General features: G+C 39.2%; 1 protein-coding gene and 1 long non-coding RNA gene across 3 annotated transcripts in view; one reads left to right on the plus strand and one right to left on the minus strand.

Moving 5' to 3' along the window:
- The window catches only part of SYBU (syntabulin), a 40,104-nt gene extending 38,340 nt beyond the window's left edge, over positions 1-1,764 (minus strand). Inside the window, exons 1-2 of the mRNA XM_064394804.1 lie at positions 1,481-1,764; positions 1,115-1,301 (exon numbers count right to left, since the gene is read on the minus strand). Coding sequence (XP_064250874.1) covers positions 1,115-1,301; positions 1,481-1,507 — 214 coding nt within the window. The 5' untranslated portion in view covers positions 1,508-1,764. The remainder of the gene's footprint in view (positions 1-1,114; positions 1,302-1,480) is intronic.
- Positions 1,765-1,797: 33 nt separating this feature from the next.
- On the plus strand, positions 1,798-14,104 carry LOC135283784 (uncharacterized). Of its 2 annotated transcripts, none has more exons than XR_010349427.1 (3): positions 1,798-2,712; positions 7,767-7,883; positions 13,963-14,104. It is a non-coding gene; the product is annotated as an uncharacterized LOC135283784 (long non-coding RNA). The 2 variants fall into 2 exon arrangements; XR_010349426.1 differs by lacking the exon at positions 1,798-2,712 and adding an exon at positions 2,736-4,050.
- Positions 14,105-19,739: the final 5,635 nt, after the last annotated feature.

Genomic DNA, 19,739 nt, shown 5'->3' on the forward strand with positions numbered 1-19,739 from the left:
AGGAGGCTTAAGAAGTTGCTCTGATACTAACTATTGCAAAGACTTCTTAAAATTCAGATTTTTAAATAGAGAATCACAAAAGCATAGAAACATATAGGTTGTAAAGACCTCTAAAGTCATTGAGTCCAACCACTAACCTAGCACTTCCAATTCCACCACTGAAAATGTTACACTTTAAACTGATGATTGAAAACTAATTTCTCCACACCAAAAATACCTTTTGAATTACCACAGGCATATAGAGTCCAAGGTGTTCATGATGTGACCCTCAACTGACACCCCCTTTGTTATGCGTTGTACATTAACGTCATTTACAGTGAAGAGTTTCACTGAATTAAAAAATTACTCACCACTAGTAGGCATCTTTCACTGCCAGTTGAGGCCTTTAAATTGCGCTAAACTCTACACAGGGCAAATATTCAATATTAAAAAATCTGTTTGCGAATTGCCCCTCATGTGATATTTTGAAAAGCAAATGACATTTTTTTTGGTCTACAGTTGGAGAGTAATAATTTACTTCTGATCAACCATGCATCCATTGCCCTCCCTGTAGAGAAGCCATCACGGCCAGCTCATATCTGGTGACATGCTCATCAGCAGAAGCCTGAATTCTGAAATAAACAAAACTTATTTCAATATGGCAGTGAAGACTTCACCTACATATTCTGGTCCAATTCATGGAGATCATTGTCAAAAAACCAAAAAGAATTGCAGTCTGATAGCACCTCCCCTGTTTTACCGACTTTTGATTTAGGGGCTTTTCAAAATGCCTTAATACCACGCTGCAGTTGTTAAGGCAAATATTTCTCTTTAAAGCAACGCTTCTGCCGCAATAAAACCGCCAACTTTTTTAGCAGTGGATAGCAGAACTGGGAATGGAAACATCTGGTGTCACTTACGGACACATATTAAAAGAACAGATACTGGATTTCCCTGGAAAAATCAATGGTTGCCCTTCTTCATCGGTAAAACGGCTTGTTGATGCGGGCTCGATGGGAGCCCGACACACACACAGATGCTGCGGCTGGGATGACAGCGAAGCCCCGGGGGTGGCCGTGTGGGGCACACCGTGCTCCCCAGAGACCCCGAGGCTGGGGGGATCGCTCTGCGGTACCTGAGCAGAAGCTGTTGCTGCTGATAGTCCTGCCGGAGCCCGCGGAGGAACTGGGCGGGTTGAATTCCCGGCTTTCCTCTTCCGAAAAGGGCGATTCGGAAGCGGGAGACACCTTCTGCTGCGGCCGAAGGACCAAGCGGGGGATGCGGCTGCGGGACACCTCCTTCTCCAGCTGCGTCCTCTGCTCCTGCTCGGGAAGGGACACCCCGTCAGGAACCTCTCGGATGTACCCTCCTCCTTCCATCATCGAGGCAGGGGCAGGCAAATCCCGGCCCCTCCGCCCCCCCCAGGGCGGGGGCAGAACGCGATTTGCCTGCCCCTGCTTCTCCCCGCTCCCCGCCGCGCCGTCCACCCCCGGCTGCTCACCTTGCTGCTCTCCCGCAGAGGTCCCATCGCTGCTCAGTCACGGCGTAGCCGGCAGCAGGCACCTGGCATGGGCGGGAGGATGCGCTGAGCGGGCTGCGCTGCCGCTGCCGCTGCGGCGCTGGGCTGGCGTTGCGGGCGCTCCCCGCCCCGGCGGCGCACGTGGTGCCGCCGCAGCGCCCGCCCCGGGCCGGCAGGTGCGGCTGGGCTGCGGCCCCTGGGCACCGCTGCCCGGCAGCCCCCGCCGCGGGAAGGGGAAAGGAACGCGGGCGTAAGGCAGGTGATGGCGGTGCAGACACGATGGATGTGTGGCCACGCACTTCGCCAAGTGCAGCGTCAGACTTCTCTGCTTCTTAGTGTAGAATCATAGACTGTTAGGCATTTGGGAGGGGCCCTAACAACTATCTAGTCCTAACCTCCCCGGCCATAGGCAGGGACACTTCCCACTAGACCAGGTTGCCCAAGTCCTTATCAAGCAGATCTTGAAGACTGGCACTGCGGGGGCATCCACAATTTCCCTGAGCAACCTGTTCCAGCGTCTCACCATCCTCACAGTAAAGATTTTCTTCCCATTATTTTTCAGTAACCTGTTTATGGAACATGTAGAGAGACAAAAACTTACTTGATTCTGGCATAAAAACATACTTAATTCTCAGATGATACATTGCAATATATTTAATTGTCGTATTTTCTCTCTTACCGTTCATTGTGTTAATTGTCGTTGACCCTCGTATTGATTAATGCACATCTGGTAACCTTGTGCATCTGCTCTCTAGAGAGGATCTATTTAAAAAACAAGCATTAGCAGGACTGTATTCTGGGCCATAAGCATATGCACACAATGGGTGAAAAGGACTGCTTTTCCACACGAAGGATGATGAAATTCTCAATACGAAACTCATTGGAGGTGCCACATATATGGCTGCTTATAGGACTTAATGAGCTTGCAGAAGTTGTACTTTCAGCATTCATATTTTTGGGCAAAGATTCCCTTTACGTTTATGCTTCCTGCTGTTCTGGTTTCAGCTGAGATGTAGTTAATTTTCCCATGACACCTATGAAGGGCCCCCGTTTTTCATTGGAACTTCTGTTTGCTATTAGACCATAAATATTAAATACTGTCTCAAAAATAATTTGGAGCAAATGTGCCTTTAATGTGTAGTGCAGAGAGCATAGCATCAGTAACAGGAAAGGTGATGCATTCATCTAGACCTCAAAGAGGAAAGAGGACACTGGTAAGTACTGACGCACTGATTGTTGTATATCCAGAGAGTCATAATTACTAATTTATTAACCTGGCATCAGAATTAGATCCATTACTTATGTAGAGCTCCAAGCTATGCTTTGCCAAAAAGATGATACCATCCTTCCCTGGCAGTGACAAGACATCTATAATTCAGAGATGTGAGGTAGTTGCAGCTGAAAAAAATGCCTAAAATTCCTATAATAAAAATTCTGTGCTTATAAAATATCTTCTAAGCACTGGCACCTACCTTCCTGCCACAAAAGATCAGGAAGAATTCTGGACCTTTCTCTACTGCTCCAAGATTGTTTCCATGCAAAACCGCAAATCACATATTTTAATCACACAAATTTGCTCTTCTGTTCAGTAGAGATCAGGGCACCTGAGACCATGGGCTTCTCCTGAGGCCGTGGGCACCCGTGGCACATTGGGGTGGAAATTTCCCACGTACATTTGCAAAGCTGCTGTACCACTAGTAAGAGTAAGAAGAAGCTGTGCAGCAGCACTGCCATTGCCATAGTAACTCAGCTCCAGAGCTGCTGGTGCTGCTGATTCAATTGTCAGAGCCTGTTTTATCTTTTTCCATTTCAAGCTCAAATTTTTGCCTTGCTAAGAAACAAGATATAAGAAATTAAGTCTTCAGGCTGCCTCAGGATTCATAATGGGATGTGATTCCTTTTGATCTTCTCTCCTCTTGGCAGAGAGATTTATGGCCTTACCATAAATCATAAAACAATCATTAACCTTCAAGCAAACATTTTTTATCCCTTACAGTCATGTGTATCTTATAAATATTGAGGAATTAAGTCAGTTTTCAGTAATTGATGAATTAATTAACTTTTAAGTCACTTATTAAAATATTTTTACTTTGGACTAGTTAATCATCAGTACTGGGAGAAACACATATTTGATATGAACATGTGATATCACTCTTATTCCTCTCATGTCTTTTACAAACTGTCAAGATCTCTGCACGACCTATAAAACTAATTTTATAACCAGTGTGTAACTGAATAAATCTGTGTTTGCTGGAAAGAAAAAATGTTATGCATTCAAAAGGGCCTCAGAAAACCTACAGAACACAGTGTCTTCTTAGCCTTTTCTTGCTTTACTCCCTCCTGAAAAATAACAGCTCTCCAGGAAGCTGCAGAGGGCTGCAGATTCAGCAGAAGCTCCTGGACTCCAGGAGCTGCCAGGGGAAGCTGGGCGCTGTGCCAGGCCCTGGGGTTAGACCTTATGCGTTCCTGAGTGGGGAACAAGGTACATGAAGCAGTTTTTATTCCAGGCTTTTCTACCAAGTTCTTCATTCTGGTAGAGTGGTCTTCCAGAGGTAAGTTGTGGGGGAGAGGAGATGTGGTGAAATACAGAGGATCACAGAGTATGTTCTGCTGCTGCCTCTGAATTTTCTGAGTGGGAGGGGGAATGGGATTCTAATTCAGCAGAGTTTTGCTGGCCAGCAGTTAGCTGTGTCCATTAGCACAGTCACAAGGAGCTCATTGCATTGACACTTCCACTTCTGAACTGCTGAGAAAAAAGCTTCACCTGATGTTTTTGCAGAGCTTTCTGTGAAATTTGTTTTTCTAAGTTTATTTGTTCCATCTGATGGCACATTGTTTTGAGACATCCACAAATGTTTTCCAGTTTGCTTTCTTGCAGTGTAGTAGTTTTGCTTATGAGCTGCCAGAACAACAGCAGGAAAGCAGTACAGTAAAAGTCTCAATATCCTAATTAAGTGCCCAAATACCTCAGTTCAGAGTTAGACACTTCAGAAGAATAAGCAGAAACCTTAAGATACTCAAGAGAGAATTGCCTAGAGCTCAGCAGTATGTACAAGAGTACCTTTGCACCATTCCACACAAGTGGTTTATTCATGCTGCCAACAGAGACCAAGTCTCAACTGTGGCCTTCTCTGTGGTATAGCCTTTAATGTTTCTTCCTGTTTCCATGAATTTTCCTTTTCTGTGTAGAAACTCAGCTTCAGCAAGAAGGCTTCAACTCCTCACTTTTCTTGTGACCCGTGCTTCAGAATGGAAGCAAGCAGGACTTGTAGGAAGTCAGAGACAGCAGTCATCCCAGATGGCAAAAGGAGTGGAATTTTTTTTTGTGTGTGTGTATCTGTGTAATAATTAAAATAATTAAGAGGCTGAACAAGGATTCCTGTGTTATGTGAATTCTTATTCAACAGTCACCTCACGCACCTTTGCTATTTTTTTTGTTGTCACCATTTGGTAGTTTCATATACTTGCAAAATTTGACTCTGTGGAGAAGTGAATGCTTCCACACTAGGATTATTACCCAAAGAATGCTGGTCCAAAACCAGGCTGGCTCATTGCTCAGATCAGGACTCTTTCAAATTTTTACAGTACTGAAAGTACTTGTGGACATTTGGGATGGAAACCAAAGATACATTTTGTGATCTTATGTTCATTAGGGTTAGATGGCTTTCTCGCAAAGTTGTTTTGAATTGGAGAGTTTTGGTGCCTAAATCTCTCTAGATTCAATTTCATGAGTCTGAGTTTTTCTTTTATGTTTTGGCACTGGGCTTTCACAAGTTGACAAAGTGCAGGCAATACCTGTACTGGCCATAGGCCATGTTTTGGTTTTGAATTACATCACCCTCTGAGGTCAGTGATGAATGAGGCAGAGGGCAGAGCTGGGCCCTGTAATCCCAAGACAATATGATTTCATTAATGCAGGCACATAGCTGATAATGCTTCTGTTGGTGAGTTAGAAAGCATCTGTACTTTGCCAGCTGAGAGTAGTTTGCTTATCAAATGTGTCGATCCTGTTTTTCTATTCAGATGGGTTGTATAATACCAGCAGATCTCACTCAAATGCTTCCCAAATGCTAAAAAGAAAACCAGCTGGAGCTAACCATTTTCATAGCAATAGTTTACATTGGAGTTCAGCAGAGAATTACCTGGAAAAATTCTTTCATCTTCTTTCAGAAATACTAGAAAATAAGAGAAAGATGAGAAGGCTATGAATATCATTATAAGACAGAGAAAACAGAAAATGGGAAGGATTGCTTCACATTGGTCTTGGGCAAAATAATAGAATAATTAATTTGGGACTCTGACAAAACAAATAATTTAAAATATTAAATTATTAAATATTAAATGTTAAAGTAACAGATATCAGGACATCTTTATAGGAAACATGTATTGTAAGAAAGGCTCATTGGAGAGAAGAGTGACATTTTAAAACTTATAGCCAAATTCAAAGAAGAAACATCTGGGACAAATAATAAAGCTCTGCCAAGAGGAGGGGAAACTGTTTTGGAAAGCAAATTTGAGAAAATTACTTTGAGCCCTTAGTAGCCAAAATCTCAATATGAGTTCTTAGACTTAGACTGTGGTTAAGAGAACTAATGCAGAAGAAGTGGAATATTTAGCTGAAATAGGGGAGGGATCTTGCCTGTGTACACAGTGTAAGATGTCTGCTGGAACACTGTGTTCAGTGCTATTGGGAAAGAGTTCAAGGGAAATACTACTTACTGCAAGACATTTATTTAATCTGACTTCTGATAAGAGCTGTGTGATCTTTTTGTACTAGATGGATCTCTGTCAGTACTGCTCAGTGAAATGCAAGCCAGAAGGCAACCTAAAGCACTGTGCTCTCTCAGATGTTTGTGAAGCAGCCTATATATGTAGAAAGGACTTGGGTTGACTTGTCTGACTTCAGGCATCTGAAGTTACTGTGTGAAATTATGAGATATAGAGAGGCAGAGGCATGGCAAGCAGGCATGTGTGCCTGTGCCCACAATGGAGGTGGAGGTGCAAAGAAGGATCTGTGGTCAGCAACTCCCTGGATTTAAGCTTCTCTCCACAGTGGTCCCAGAGCTCTGCCAAAACTCATGACTCAGATCTTCATCCAAACAGTTTGGTATATATGTAAAATTTGGGTTAAAGTGAAGATTTGATCTGCTTTTGAAATAGTATAAACCAATTTTAAAAAAATCTATCTAGAAATGATTACCGTTACTTATTGTGACAGGCACTCCCACCAAAGTCTTTTAGTTTGTAGATGTGTGGTCTAAGTGGCACAGAAATTTTCTGTGTTTTAGGCTTCAGCTGTACCTGAGCTGTAACAGTACGAAATCTGGTATTGCTATATAGGTCCAATTTTTTCTGATTCATAAAATGGTTGCACATAGCAGGACACGTATTTCGATAATCTCTGAGAAGATTACTGCATGGTCCAGTGTAAAAGATTAGGAGTGGCCTTGTTATGATTCCTAAAATCCAACCATCTAAGCTCAATAATGGTATCCTACTGCAACATATGGCTTTTTTATATAATGTAAATTCTATACAGATTCGCAATAGAGCTTGGGATGGAGCTGTAGTGAGGTCCTGAAAAAGATGATGGTGTGCAGCTATTCCTGGTAGATGAGTCATGGTGTAATCTTCGACCTTAATTGGTTTAGGTTTTGGTGTAATATTGCTGAAACCTGAATACTCAGAGGAAACAGATTGGTCAGAGACAGACATGCACAATGGCCTTTACCTAATTTTGAAAGCTTTTCTGCTTGGGGACAAGTGTTCACTTTTATCTTGGCTCAGTGGTATCAGCCAAGCATTATTTAAGCTGAGGATACAAGCATGGTGGATCTGAGAGACATTTTTTATATTGTCAGAATAAGTGAGGAAGTAGGTAGTGGTGGTATTCAGCAGTTAATTATTTCTGAATGCTGCATCTCTTAGGGTTATCAAGGAAATTATTTTAGTATCTTGCTTTATTTTCCTCAGTATCTTGCTTTATTTTCCTTATGTATAGAATTATGAGAAATAGAGATGCTTATAGTATATAGCACCTGCATCACAGGGTGGAGAGAAAAGGATTTGATTGGGAATCTGAAGTCCAACTTGGATATTTTTAGTTCTATTTGGAAACAAGTGTCATTTGTGAAAGGATTTTTATGACCCCAAAATGGGTGTCTGAGAAATGTCTGCTCATTTAACTTGCAGACCTAACTTGATTTCTATGTTCTGATGAGTAAAAATTTTGTTTCTGATCTACTTTTATTCTGTTCTTAATATGCAGGTAGAGAAGAGTCTGATTTTGAATCCTCTTCACTGTGGGAAAGGCAAAGGATGCAGTGAAATGTGCATATCAGAAAGTCTCCCAGGAACTGAAGCACACTTTCGCAGAGCTCTTAAGGTGAGCTCAAAATTAGTTGAAGATATTTAATATGTTTAAAAGTAGGAACTCTCACTGACCAGGTGTCTAACATGTTCCTTAAGAGCTCTCTCCTTTGAATCAAAGTAATGCCTTGCCAATTACCACATGCTTCTGCCAAAATGCAATGATTGGAACCAGTAGGAATTTCATTAGTTTATTAAAAACACTCACCCAGGAATGAAAGGGAAAATGAGATACCATGATGGTGTAGAAGCAGATGGCATCTAGAATGTCCCCACAGGCTCCTCTGTATGAGCCAGAGAGTGCTGCATGTGCTGTATCCAAGTGAGATGTGACACAGGAGGTGAAAATCAGTTCTAAGTCCTTGGGAGGCAAACACAAGGCAATGGGGAAACGATGTCAAGGGTGCGCGTGTGATCTGAGGCACTGCTGGTCAAATAATGATATGATTTCCCATGCTCCATAAATGACGCACAGATCCATTTCAACTGCAACTGAGGTAAGAAAACCAGCATAAACTGTATATAATTGCCAATGTCAGTAGCTGTCCAGCTTCAGGGAAGAGCAGAAACTGTATTAGCAGAGCGCTGTAATTTGAGCTCAGGATAACTAAATTGAATTTAATCATATTTCAAAGGTAACAGCAAGAGAATGGTCAAAGCAGAAGCTTTTTACCTTGGTCCTTTTAAATGGCAAAGATATGAACAATTCTTCTCCCCTTCCACCACCACCAAGTAGACTGAAAGCTAAGGATCTTGCAAAGTCTTTTATCTTCTTATTAAGCACTCTATTAGTCCTTCTGGGGTTGGTTTAAAAATAAGATTTGGGATTTGTGTGAATTTTTCAGTACTGATGTTCAGTATTGAACAAGTCGTAATTTATCTGTGTATTCATCTGTAAACTAATTTATGAAAATTGGGTAGCTCAGAAGAAGAGCCAGAAATATGGGGTTTTTTTATTTACTCAACTGATATTATAGTATTTATATTTTCAACTTATTCTTAGAACCTGGTTTTTCTTCTATCACCTTCACAGTATTGATGTATATAAGCCAAGGAGCATAACACAGTTGCTGTCCTCCTCCTGCCCTTGTTCCTTTCTGTCTTCACTGACATTCTTGGCTAGACACTTAACCCAGCAGTGTTGTCCACATAGGAACTCTCTGAGGTTTGGAGGTTGAATTCTGAATAAGTATTTTTTATCTATTTTTCAGTATCTATTTCAATGTGATCTTGAATAGGGCCCTGAAATGCTACTTCATATAAACTGTAGATGGTAATATTAATATGGGTAAATGGTTAATCTTAATGACTTCAACATCAGAAAGATTATGGGGATGCTAGCTGGGATACAAATTCTTAAATAGTCCAATGGAATTATTACTAAATGGATTCAAAATCACTGGTGTAAGGGTTTTAGAGCAGTGTGTTTGTAGTTCACAAATTACACTAACCTGTGTATGGTTCATGACAGGTAATTTCTGCTTGATAACATCTGCCCACATAACATGTGAATTCAGTATGTTGTTACCATCCTCTCATTCCCTTTCAATAAGATAAGCCTGCCATCTGGGATGTTTGAAAAGCAAATGCCATGCCTTTTTTTTTTTTTTTTTTAATCTAGACATCTACTTTAGACAATGGCAGTATCATATTTCCCACAATTTTCAATAAATAACAGTGAGACTGCTTTGATTCAAAGCCTTGTAAAGTTTCTGAGAACATTGAATACATGAAGGGCATAAATAAGTATGCCTCGCTTTAAAGAAAATATGTATGTTTGTTGGGCTGCTGAAGATTTTTAATGTTTATAAATGTCAAAAAAAGGAAATGAGAATTTTAATCTTAATTTTGCATCTGTTTTGATAATTTTATTTACATTCTAAGTTTGTAATTTTATTTCATGTTTCTCTAAAAGAAGACAAGATAAACATGAAAGTATTTCCTACTGATAAGGAATTGTTGACAGTGTCAAATATACTGTTGATTTATAGTGTGGTTATTGAGCTGAAAGAACTGAATGCAGTTTGAGCCATGAATTATGGGTGACAGTGCAAGACTACATCAGCCCCCCTTACCTATTTATTGAGACTCAGCTGTGTTTTGCAGGCAGTGCCCTTCTCGTTAGAAGGCCCTTGGCTGCAGTGGGTGAGATGGCAGAACTCCTGCTGAGATATGTGTTGGCTCTCTCTGTGTTGTTCCAAACTGGCTGGAGGCGCCCAGCCAGTAATCCCCAGCTGCAGATGTCTGACACCCAGTCCCTCGGCCCCATTTAATTGCTAATTGCAACAAATGCCTCCCAGAACTCGAGAGCAGGGGCATCTGTATAAGTGTAGGGACAGGAAGGGATCACGTCAGAGCTGATTTCATATCCCATTCCCCCTGGGAGCTGCCCTGGGTACTGTGCCAGCTGGCACCAATGGATTTCAGCATGCCCTGCTGCAGCACAAAATGGTGTTGGGCACGCTTTAGTTCAGGAAAGATAAGGGATTGGGCTCAAATATTTCTGAAATGTGATTCAAACCCACAGTCCCTGTATACTCATAATTACCAGCACAGCTGAAAGGTTATATTCTGCCCTGTAGTTCCTACCAAAAGTTAAGGCCTAAGCTTTGAAATCACCTACTGAGGAATTGCTGTTGATACTAAGAGGGACTTGAATTAATACAATTATTGCACACTCATTGGTGATAAGAATTTCAGAAGATTCAAAATCCTTGTTAGTAAAAACATATGTTATTAAAATTTACCTGTTGTACACATTAGTTATCCTGTTTTCCTTGAATTTTGCTCTCTTAATCTAGATGTCAAGTGGTCAGTGGGCCTTTTAAATTATTTGGGGGGTAACCAATGCAGATTCAGACTTCCAAAAGCGTTAATTTTTCCTTTGAATAGTGTATAGAATGTATTTAAGTATGGTAAATTGTAGATTCCTTTTATTATTCCATGCACCTCTGATTTTTTTCTTATAATTTTCATTTTAATATAGATATTTTATAAATCATTATGAAAGACTAACATGATTGTCAACTGTGGGTTTCAGTTGAGTTTAAGCAGTCAAGAGCACCCACTCAACACACTGAGAACATTAATTTTGAGTTTTCATGGAAGGCAGATTTAACCCACATCAATGCACTATGCCAGAAATGTGGGACTTGGATGCAAAGACTGAAGTTCTGCTCATGGCAAGTCTGTAGGATCTGCCCTCAGGTCACTATTAAAATTGTACAACGGCTGTAAAATAACTTAAAATCTTCATAAACAATATTTAAATAACACCCAGTGTTACTTTTTATGGTATGAGTAGAGTTAAAAGAAACATACTTAGAGCCTGGACTCAAGAGAGAACTTGTGACAAAATGAAATATAGCCTGCTGAAACCTACTGTAAGCAAATACCACAGGCTGAGCCAAACAATTATGTTAGTTTCACATTAAAAGTAATACCAAATAGAAGGAGAGGGCTTACATATTCATGTCACCACTGTTTTTAAGTGGTACTCCCATGAATAAGGCTAACAATCATCTGGCAGAAAAGGCCATTAAACCATAAACTGTTTATACAAATATCCAAGACAGAAATGAGTTTTAAAGACTTGATTTTTAATGAGGAAGAAATGGATTTGAGTATCAGAACTTCCTTCTAATACTATTCAGGAATATTAGAAACACTGTTGTTATTTAAGAATTTAGTTTTCATTGCAGTTTAAATACGGGTTGGCTCCTCTGGTCCCGTATACATACAGACTATTTTTTACTTTTCATTGTGGGAAGTTATTGTGTAATATCTGCTCTTTGCAACAAAGCAGCAAGTAGAGGATTAGTGTTCAGTTCATGCCTGGTACATGACAACACTTTTGAGTTTATAAACGGATTTTGGTGGACACCACTGAAGTGGTGAGATTATATCTATTTAAAACATCAGGTGAAGGACTTGTGTCAAACTCAACAACTTGTGGTATTCCTGTCCAAAGATACAAAGATTTGTATGCTGTTGATTGGTGTGGGATCTCATGCTCCTGCCTCAGGGACATGATACAATTTCTCATCAGATCCTCCAATGCTTTTGCAAACATTCTGTATCTGTGACCCAACCTTGACCTCCTGAGGAACTCCCTTCTCCACTGCAGCAGATGAAACTGGATGTGGCTGGAGAATACAGGGCTTTGTAATGAAAGGGCACTTTATCTTTAGAGGTTGCCAGAACATGCTAACAATTTTGATTTCAGAGCTGAGTTCAACTTTTTTTTTTAAAGAATCCGTTGTTTTTGCCAACTAGGAATCTTCACAAATAGGTTTAGCAATGTTTCAACAGAAATACAGGTACTTCTATGTTTTATATCTATATTTTTCAAATGTTTGTTTATTGCTTTATTTGTTGCCCCAAATATGTATTGGAAGGCACCTTTCCCTTGGACGTCACAAAACTTCCTTTTCAGTCTATCATGAATCAAAATTATCTACATATCACTAGTCCTACACAGGCTAATCTCACCAAAATTACTGTATTCAGCTATATTTTTTGTATCATTTGGCAAATCATTCATTACATTTTCAGGGTTCCCCAATTAATCTTCTCCCAAGTACTGCACAGTTTTTCCTTCCATCTTCTGTGTACTTCAATATGTAAGAAATAATAGTTTAGAAGTCTGAAGTTTGTTTTAATCTAAGATAAGAACATCTAGGGAATTTCAGAAGTTACTAGATTTTTTGTGCTTTGTAAGGTGGAAACATTCACTGACAGGCCCTCTTTCAATGAGAGGCAACTAATAACATCAGCAGAGGTGGTGTTACTTCTTTCTTTTTCAATTAGAATCTCATATTCTGTAGACATAGGGAGAGCAATTACATCTCTTACTGGTTTTGTATAGTAATCTGTTGCAAATGCTGTTCATACTCCTGGCTTTTTCACAGTTCTTATATGATGGGATGCTTTGTCTAATTTTTTTAAATGATCACTTCCTTGCTTTTATTGAGGACATTGTGGGTATTGAGGACATTGTGGCTTCTTGTTAGAAGCCACTATTCAGTTCCAAATAGGACTAGAAAAAATATGAACAGTATGAAGTCATACTTGGAATTGTTCCCACTCAGAAAGTGCTTTTAGGTTAAGAGTGCAACCTCATTCAATATTTAAAATAATGGAAATACTAGATAAACCTGAATTCTGTCCTATGGAGTGAAGAAGTTAAATGGTACCTTACTCCTCAGAGTAATTAGGAAGCTTGCATGGAAGTTGGTTTAGTGTTTCAAATAACAGATTTTTTTAATCCATCTGGCAGGTGCTGGATCTTGGAAAATGTAATTGTCTTTGTAATAATTATAAATGCATTTGAAGTGTTTTAAGTGGTAAAATGGCATCTTATTCTGTTGCTTCTTATGGGAGTGCTGGAGCAGTATGAGGGAAGCCTTGATTCTGCAGAGGCCATGGTGTGCATGTGCCTCCCCCAGGCTGTGTAGAGGCTCAGGCATGTGCTTATCTGGTGACACTCAGATTTTTTGTTGCTGAATGTAACAAATCGGGTTCCTTCCTATCCAGTCTGGATGTGGTTTGATTCTCTCATCTGTTGACTATACCAAATAATAAATATGTTCTCTAGATGGTAATAGAAATTATTGTAGGAATAAGAATTTCAACTATACCTATATTGATTCTATTCATGTCTAACTTGCATGTCTATACATGTGTAACTTGCTCTTAGAAGTCTCCAGCAATGGTTTCCATAATCTCCCCAACTACATTACTCTTCCACTCTTAGTTATCTTTACTTGGTGTTTGAACTTTCTGTGCTAAAGTGTTGAAGTCATTACTTGTCCTGTCCTCCACAGCCATGAAGAACAGAGTGTGCTGTTTTTTAGCAACTTTTTATGCACATGAATATTGCCCCCTGCTTATCTCAGTTCCTCCGTATTCTGTTCAGCACATGATTCCTTCATTTATTTTCATTTATTCTGTTTGAAACAATCGTCATATTATACTCAGATGATATAACTTGTTAGGATTATTATAAATTCTAACCATTCTTTAAAGCTCTGACAGTCCCATTCAGCTTGGAGTTGTCGGCACATTAACAATGTAGTCCTTATTTTATTATGCAGGCCACTAATGGAACTGTTTGCCAGACCCAGGACGGATCCCTGAAGACCCTACTGAAATACGTTGCCATTTTTACAATGAGCCATTGATAATTGTACTCCTGGTATTATTTTGTAACTGGTTTCACATCTAGTAAAATATAGTTCCACCTCTATCACGTGTCCCTAGTTTGCTTTGAGAATGCACTGTCAGTACCGTGTCACAAGTACTAAAATCAAAATATATGACTTCAGCTGTTTGTCTCTTTCCCATATGCCTGTGACCCTGTCACAAAGAAATTTATATTGGCTTGACATAATTTATTCTTAACTAATCCACACTGATTCTTAGTCATCTCTTTCTCTGCCAGGTGCTTACAGAATAGTTTGTAGAAAAATGGTCATTTTGGTTCAGACTGGCAGCAGGGAGGAATTGACATGAGACCATCGCGATGGGTGGCTGTCAGCTGAATGTCAGTGGATAACACCAGAATAAATCCTTCCTCTTCAGACTCTTCACCCTAGTTGCCCTCCAGACTGCAGAAAGGATCCTTGCTGCCTGGGAGTTAGTAACAGGCTGTGTCTGTGCCAGCAAGCCCTTTTGCCAGGGACTGGTTCCTGGCACATTCATTGCACTCCTTGGGATGCAACTTCATTCTTCTTAACCTCTTGCATCCCTTTTCAAAACTGAAATCTATCACAGTTCTCAGTGGTAAGCATTTGATTGGCAAGTGATCTTTTTAGTGAAAGGGAACTTGGCAGCATGATTTGCTCATACTCACTGAATGGTAGACTAACAGTTGAAGTTTTTCCCTTATGATTGAAGTCCTCCAAATGTCTATTGCATCAGTTTTCTTTTTCCCTTGTATGAGAGTAATAATTTTGTCTTGAAGTTAAAATCTGTTATCTGATAGCCCTTTTAGAGTGAATTTTATTGAAGTGTTGGCTCAAGTGCTTATTTTCACTAAAATGTGACAGCTTAATAGCTGTATTAATTTCACTACATTTTAAAATTTTGTCTTGTGGTTTTTTTTCCAGAAAGTGAACACATCAAACATGAGAACAAATAACATAAACTATATTTACATGCATTATATATAATATAATAAATATATTTATCTGGGAATAAATGTCATATGTGTGCCTTTTAAAAATGAAATAATAATAAAAATCAATTAAATTAATTTACTTAATTATCCCGTACCTCTAGCACAGGAAAAATGAGACAGTCCCCGGATGTTGCTGGCACATTCACTGCATGCTCCTGCAAGCCAGTTGCAGCACTGCCAGGCAGGGCATTCTGGGGAAGGATATTTGCATGTCCTGTAGCCTCAGGTAGAAAAAGGTGCTTTAGGAAGGTTGTCGTTCCTTTCCCAGAGCTGTACACTAACAAGGTGGCCTTGCTGTCATTTTTCTTCCCTTTTGTGACTGAACCAATGATTTATACTCGTTCCTCCAGTTAGGAGTTTGCTCTGCCAGCTTGATGCAGACCAGGTGGCACAAGTTCCTCCATTTGAAAACTCACACGTGTTTAAAAATAAGCGAGGATAATTCCAAAAGCAAAATGAAACCAAAACAAAAGTCAGGTGAACTTTGGAAAACAGTTTTCCATAACTGATAGAGTAAATTATTAATTCCAGAAAAAATCATTATGCAGTTAGCATTAGCAATATGGCAAAGAATTCTCTTGTTTTTTTTCATGGATATCACACAGAGGTGTTTCTGCTATTAATATTGGAGGACACATGCAACTTGTAAATGTGGGAACTTCTGCAAATAATTCAAGCATGGGAGAGGGGAGCTCATAGGCTCTCTATGCTTGTCATAAATAGTTATTAACCTGGATCTTTTGTCTGCCTGAATGTAATGCTATCTTTCTTGCTTTTATTCTTTAATTATTGCTGCTGTTTGTCAATTTATGAGGTTAGGGGATCATAGTAACATTTATAAAAGTAGGAACACCATGTACTAGTGTACATGCATCTAAAAGTATCAGAAACCTTCTAATTTAAAAGGTGATATAGCGCAGTATTTTATCTAGATGCTTCCCGTTCCAGGAGACTTCTGTTTCCTAATTCTGGGCTGCAGGCTAAGAAAATTAATAAGTTTGTTTTTTGCAACGTGGACAAGCTATTTGATGGATAAACTGCTTGTTGGATGGCCACAGTTTTAAACTAAAAGAGAGTACAGGTAGATTGGACATATGGAAGAAGTTCTTTACTGTGAGGATAGTGAGGCACTGGAGCAGGTTGCACAGTGAAGCTGTGGATGCCCCATCCCCTCAAGGCCAGGCTGGATGGGGCATCCACAATCCAGAGAGCAATCTGGTCTAGTGGACAGTGTCCCTGCCCATGGTAGGACGGATAGATGATCTTTAAAAATCATCTATCCAAATGATAATTGATTTTACAAACAAAACGATTCTATCATTCTATGATTTTATAAACTTTAAAGTGGTGCATAAGAGAGACATGAATTCAGATTCAGAATTAGAGGATGTTAAATCTTTTTGAAATAACAGGCAAATCCATCTAAACAAAATTCCAGACCGGAAAAGATCTGGGTATAATTTGTCTGCACTTGTAATATGCCATTTGAAAGGGACAGAGCGGATACCAAGAAGCTTCAATTAGCAAGGGAACGAATTAAAGAGATGAGATAGCAGAAAAGATAATAACTGTAATGGACTTTGGTTTGCATTTTGAGGAACGAAACTGCCCAGGGAGCTGTTTGCAGACTGTGTTCTCCGGCACCCTCTCCTGGCTGGCTCAAGAGTGGCAATACAGCCCTGGAAAGTGCGAGGTCTTCTGGGGAAGCAGAAGATGACAGACTATGCTTACATTTTCAATGGAAAGTTAAAGTGGAAATTAAGTGGATGAGAGAAACAAAATTAGTTTTCTATTTTCTGTAGGTACCATGAGCCTATCTGCAGGATTGAAGAGGGGTTGTGTTTGTCATAAAGTAGTATTCATTCGGGAAATGAAATCATGCATTTGCATTCTCCCATGCTTGGACACAGACGCAGAGCAGCCACCTGCGATGTGTGGTGAAGCCACAGTGCTGGTGCTGCAGAAAGGTCACTCCAGTGGGTACAAGCACCCCCACCTCCCCTGTGCCTTCCCAAACAGTGCATCCACTGCTTCCAGTCACAGCACAATGTAACCCAGGGAACACAGTACAGGGCTTTTAGCTGTAGTTCTGGAAGAAGGAGAGCAGTAAAACAAAATCCGTGTTCTGTCAAAATTGGTTTCATGCCTAACATGAATAATTTCTTCCAAGCATGCAAAACAGAGAGAGGAAGAACACTTTCTAACCAGGTCACTACTTACTTCAGTTGCAGATGTAGTCCTAAAATGCAGAATTGCATAAGTCTTAAATTTCACTTGATGCATATGAATGTAAGATGTTACGAAATTAAAGGCAGAGTTTTTAGTAGCAGACTGTTTTATGAAAATGTTAATATTCTCTATTGTAAGAATGACTCAGATAAATGAAACTTAAACATTTTTCATGCCTTTAAGGGATTTTGGTAAGGATGTTTATACTTAAAGATGTATGCAATACATAAGATAAAATTAATATTTTATAATATATATATATAAACAAACACATGTAGAAAAGATTGCATCTAAAAGAAAATATATTTCTAAATTACTATGAAGATGTGAGCGATTTTTAAGGCTTTTGATAGCCATTTTCTCAAAAAAGTGAGAATAAGCCAAATGCAAGGTGGTAGTTTATTAGAGATTTGCTATATTTAATCAGCAGTATGTCATGAAGGTTCACAAAAACAACTTCACGTTGATAACAAACTCAGCCACAGCCAAAGGCCAAAACTCACACACGAACTAACTCACAACAGGGTAAGCACGGCGACGCCCCGGTGACAATTCACAGGTTACAGGATTGGTGCCAGTTACCAGTCAAGGATATTAGAACCAAAGAATCATGGAATCGCCAAGGGTGGTAAAAGACATCTTAGATCGATCACCAAGTCCAGTCACCAGCCCTGCACTGCCACCATTTTCACCATTAAACCATGTGCTCAAGTGCCATAGCCACATGCTTTTGGAACATTTTCAGGGATGGTGACCCCACCGCTTCCCTAGGCAGCTGGCTGCAATGCTTGGCAACCCTTTTCATGAAGAAAAGTTTCCTGATATTTGATCTAAACCTCCCCTGGTGCAACTTGAGGCCATTTCCTCTCATCCTGCCACTTGTTACTGAGGAGAAGAGACTGACACCCAACTCATTTTAACAACATTTTTTCAGATTCATTAAATCAATCTTCCTCTCAGAGTAAAAATAGTCATGCACCAATGTCTCCATCAACATGAATTTGATATAAAATCACACCCCTTGTGCTGTATGAACAATGGGAGAGATTTCTTTTTCCCTAATGCATTTATTTCTACTGTTAGAGAAATTATTACTATCTGAATAAGAACAAAAATTGGTTGGAACTCATTTATTAATATTCATCTCATTTGCCAGCTATTTTTAGGATTTTAGAGAAACTACATTTTTGGCAATTGTGCAGGGGAAGACAAAGTCCCTAAAAGATTTACTTTCTCCAGTGTTAGACAGACAAATGCAACTGTCCAACCTGTGAATCACAGAGGGGTCTCAAGGGACAAAGCCAGTAGCAGTGAACCTCTGCATAAGAACCTTGGCACCCAACATCTCTGCCTTCATGATCTTCATCTGGCCTGTTTGAACTGGTGGTTTTTAGTGGGTAAAAGCAGTTTTGATTCTTTTAATAGACTCTGAAATATCCTATGAATTGTGCTAGAATTTTTTGCTGATTAAAATGAATGTAATAATTACTTTTTCACAAAGAACAAAGTATAGATAATGGCAGTCATGTTGATAGTCTAGACTGCTGCAAAAATTCCTGCAATATTTAATATCCATTTGCCAAAACATTCAGTTTTGAGATAGAGAATCTAGTTTCAACCCAAATGAAATTTAAGTAAAAAATTGTAGTGCTATAATTGAATTAATATAATTGTAACTATCAGATTATATTTTGAGTTTTTTAAAATGTAGGGATCAGATCATTTGTGCTTCCCTTTTAAATCCCACATCTGCATTCAATCCTAATGCACTAACACCTTCTAGAAATACTGCAGAGAACTAGGTCATGAAAAAATGCAGTGCTACACTCAACTTTACAGAATTTTATGGTATTACAGAAGTTTCCAGACCCACTTTTTATACCAATTCACTGAAGTGGCACTATTTGAGTGACCCAGTCAGCATAGCACCACTGCAGCTGATATAATTTGAATTAACTATTACTATTTAGGCTTGGAAACAGTCTTATGAATAATATTTTTAATTCTGTTTTTAATGAGACTTAATGATGTTATCTTCCAAACCTTAGTATTCTGCAGATCTGTAGTAAAATATCAACTTATATTTATCATATCAGAATGCTAAATTCTTTTATTGTATAAATGCTTTTAAAGAATGTTAAACTAGTTTACCATTCTGCTGCTCTTCTTTTAGGCAACATGAGTCATGCAACCTTTGAAATGCACATAAAAAAATTTGTTTCTTTTTTGAGGAAAGCATAGAATCAAGGCTTTTCTGAATATGTACTAGGAGTGGTGCTCTGCTAACAATTAAATAGTGGTTATATATGAACATAATTTGCAATTGCTAATCAATTATTAGTAGCATTTATATAAAAATAAAAGTGAAATTGGGATCCAAAATGTTTTAAATTATTTAGTTTAGAAAGAGAGGATTTGATAAGAGATGTAGTGTTTCATATCCATGTGTCTGATTGAATGCTT

This window comes from Passer domesticus, chromosome 1, assembly GCF_036417665.1.
Source record: "Passer domesticus isolate bPasDom1 chromosome 1, bPasDom1.hap1, whole genome shotgun sequence".
Classification (NCBI taxonomy): Eukaryota; Metazoa; Chordata; class Aves; order Passeriformes; family Passeridae; genus Passer; species Passer domesticus.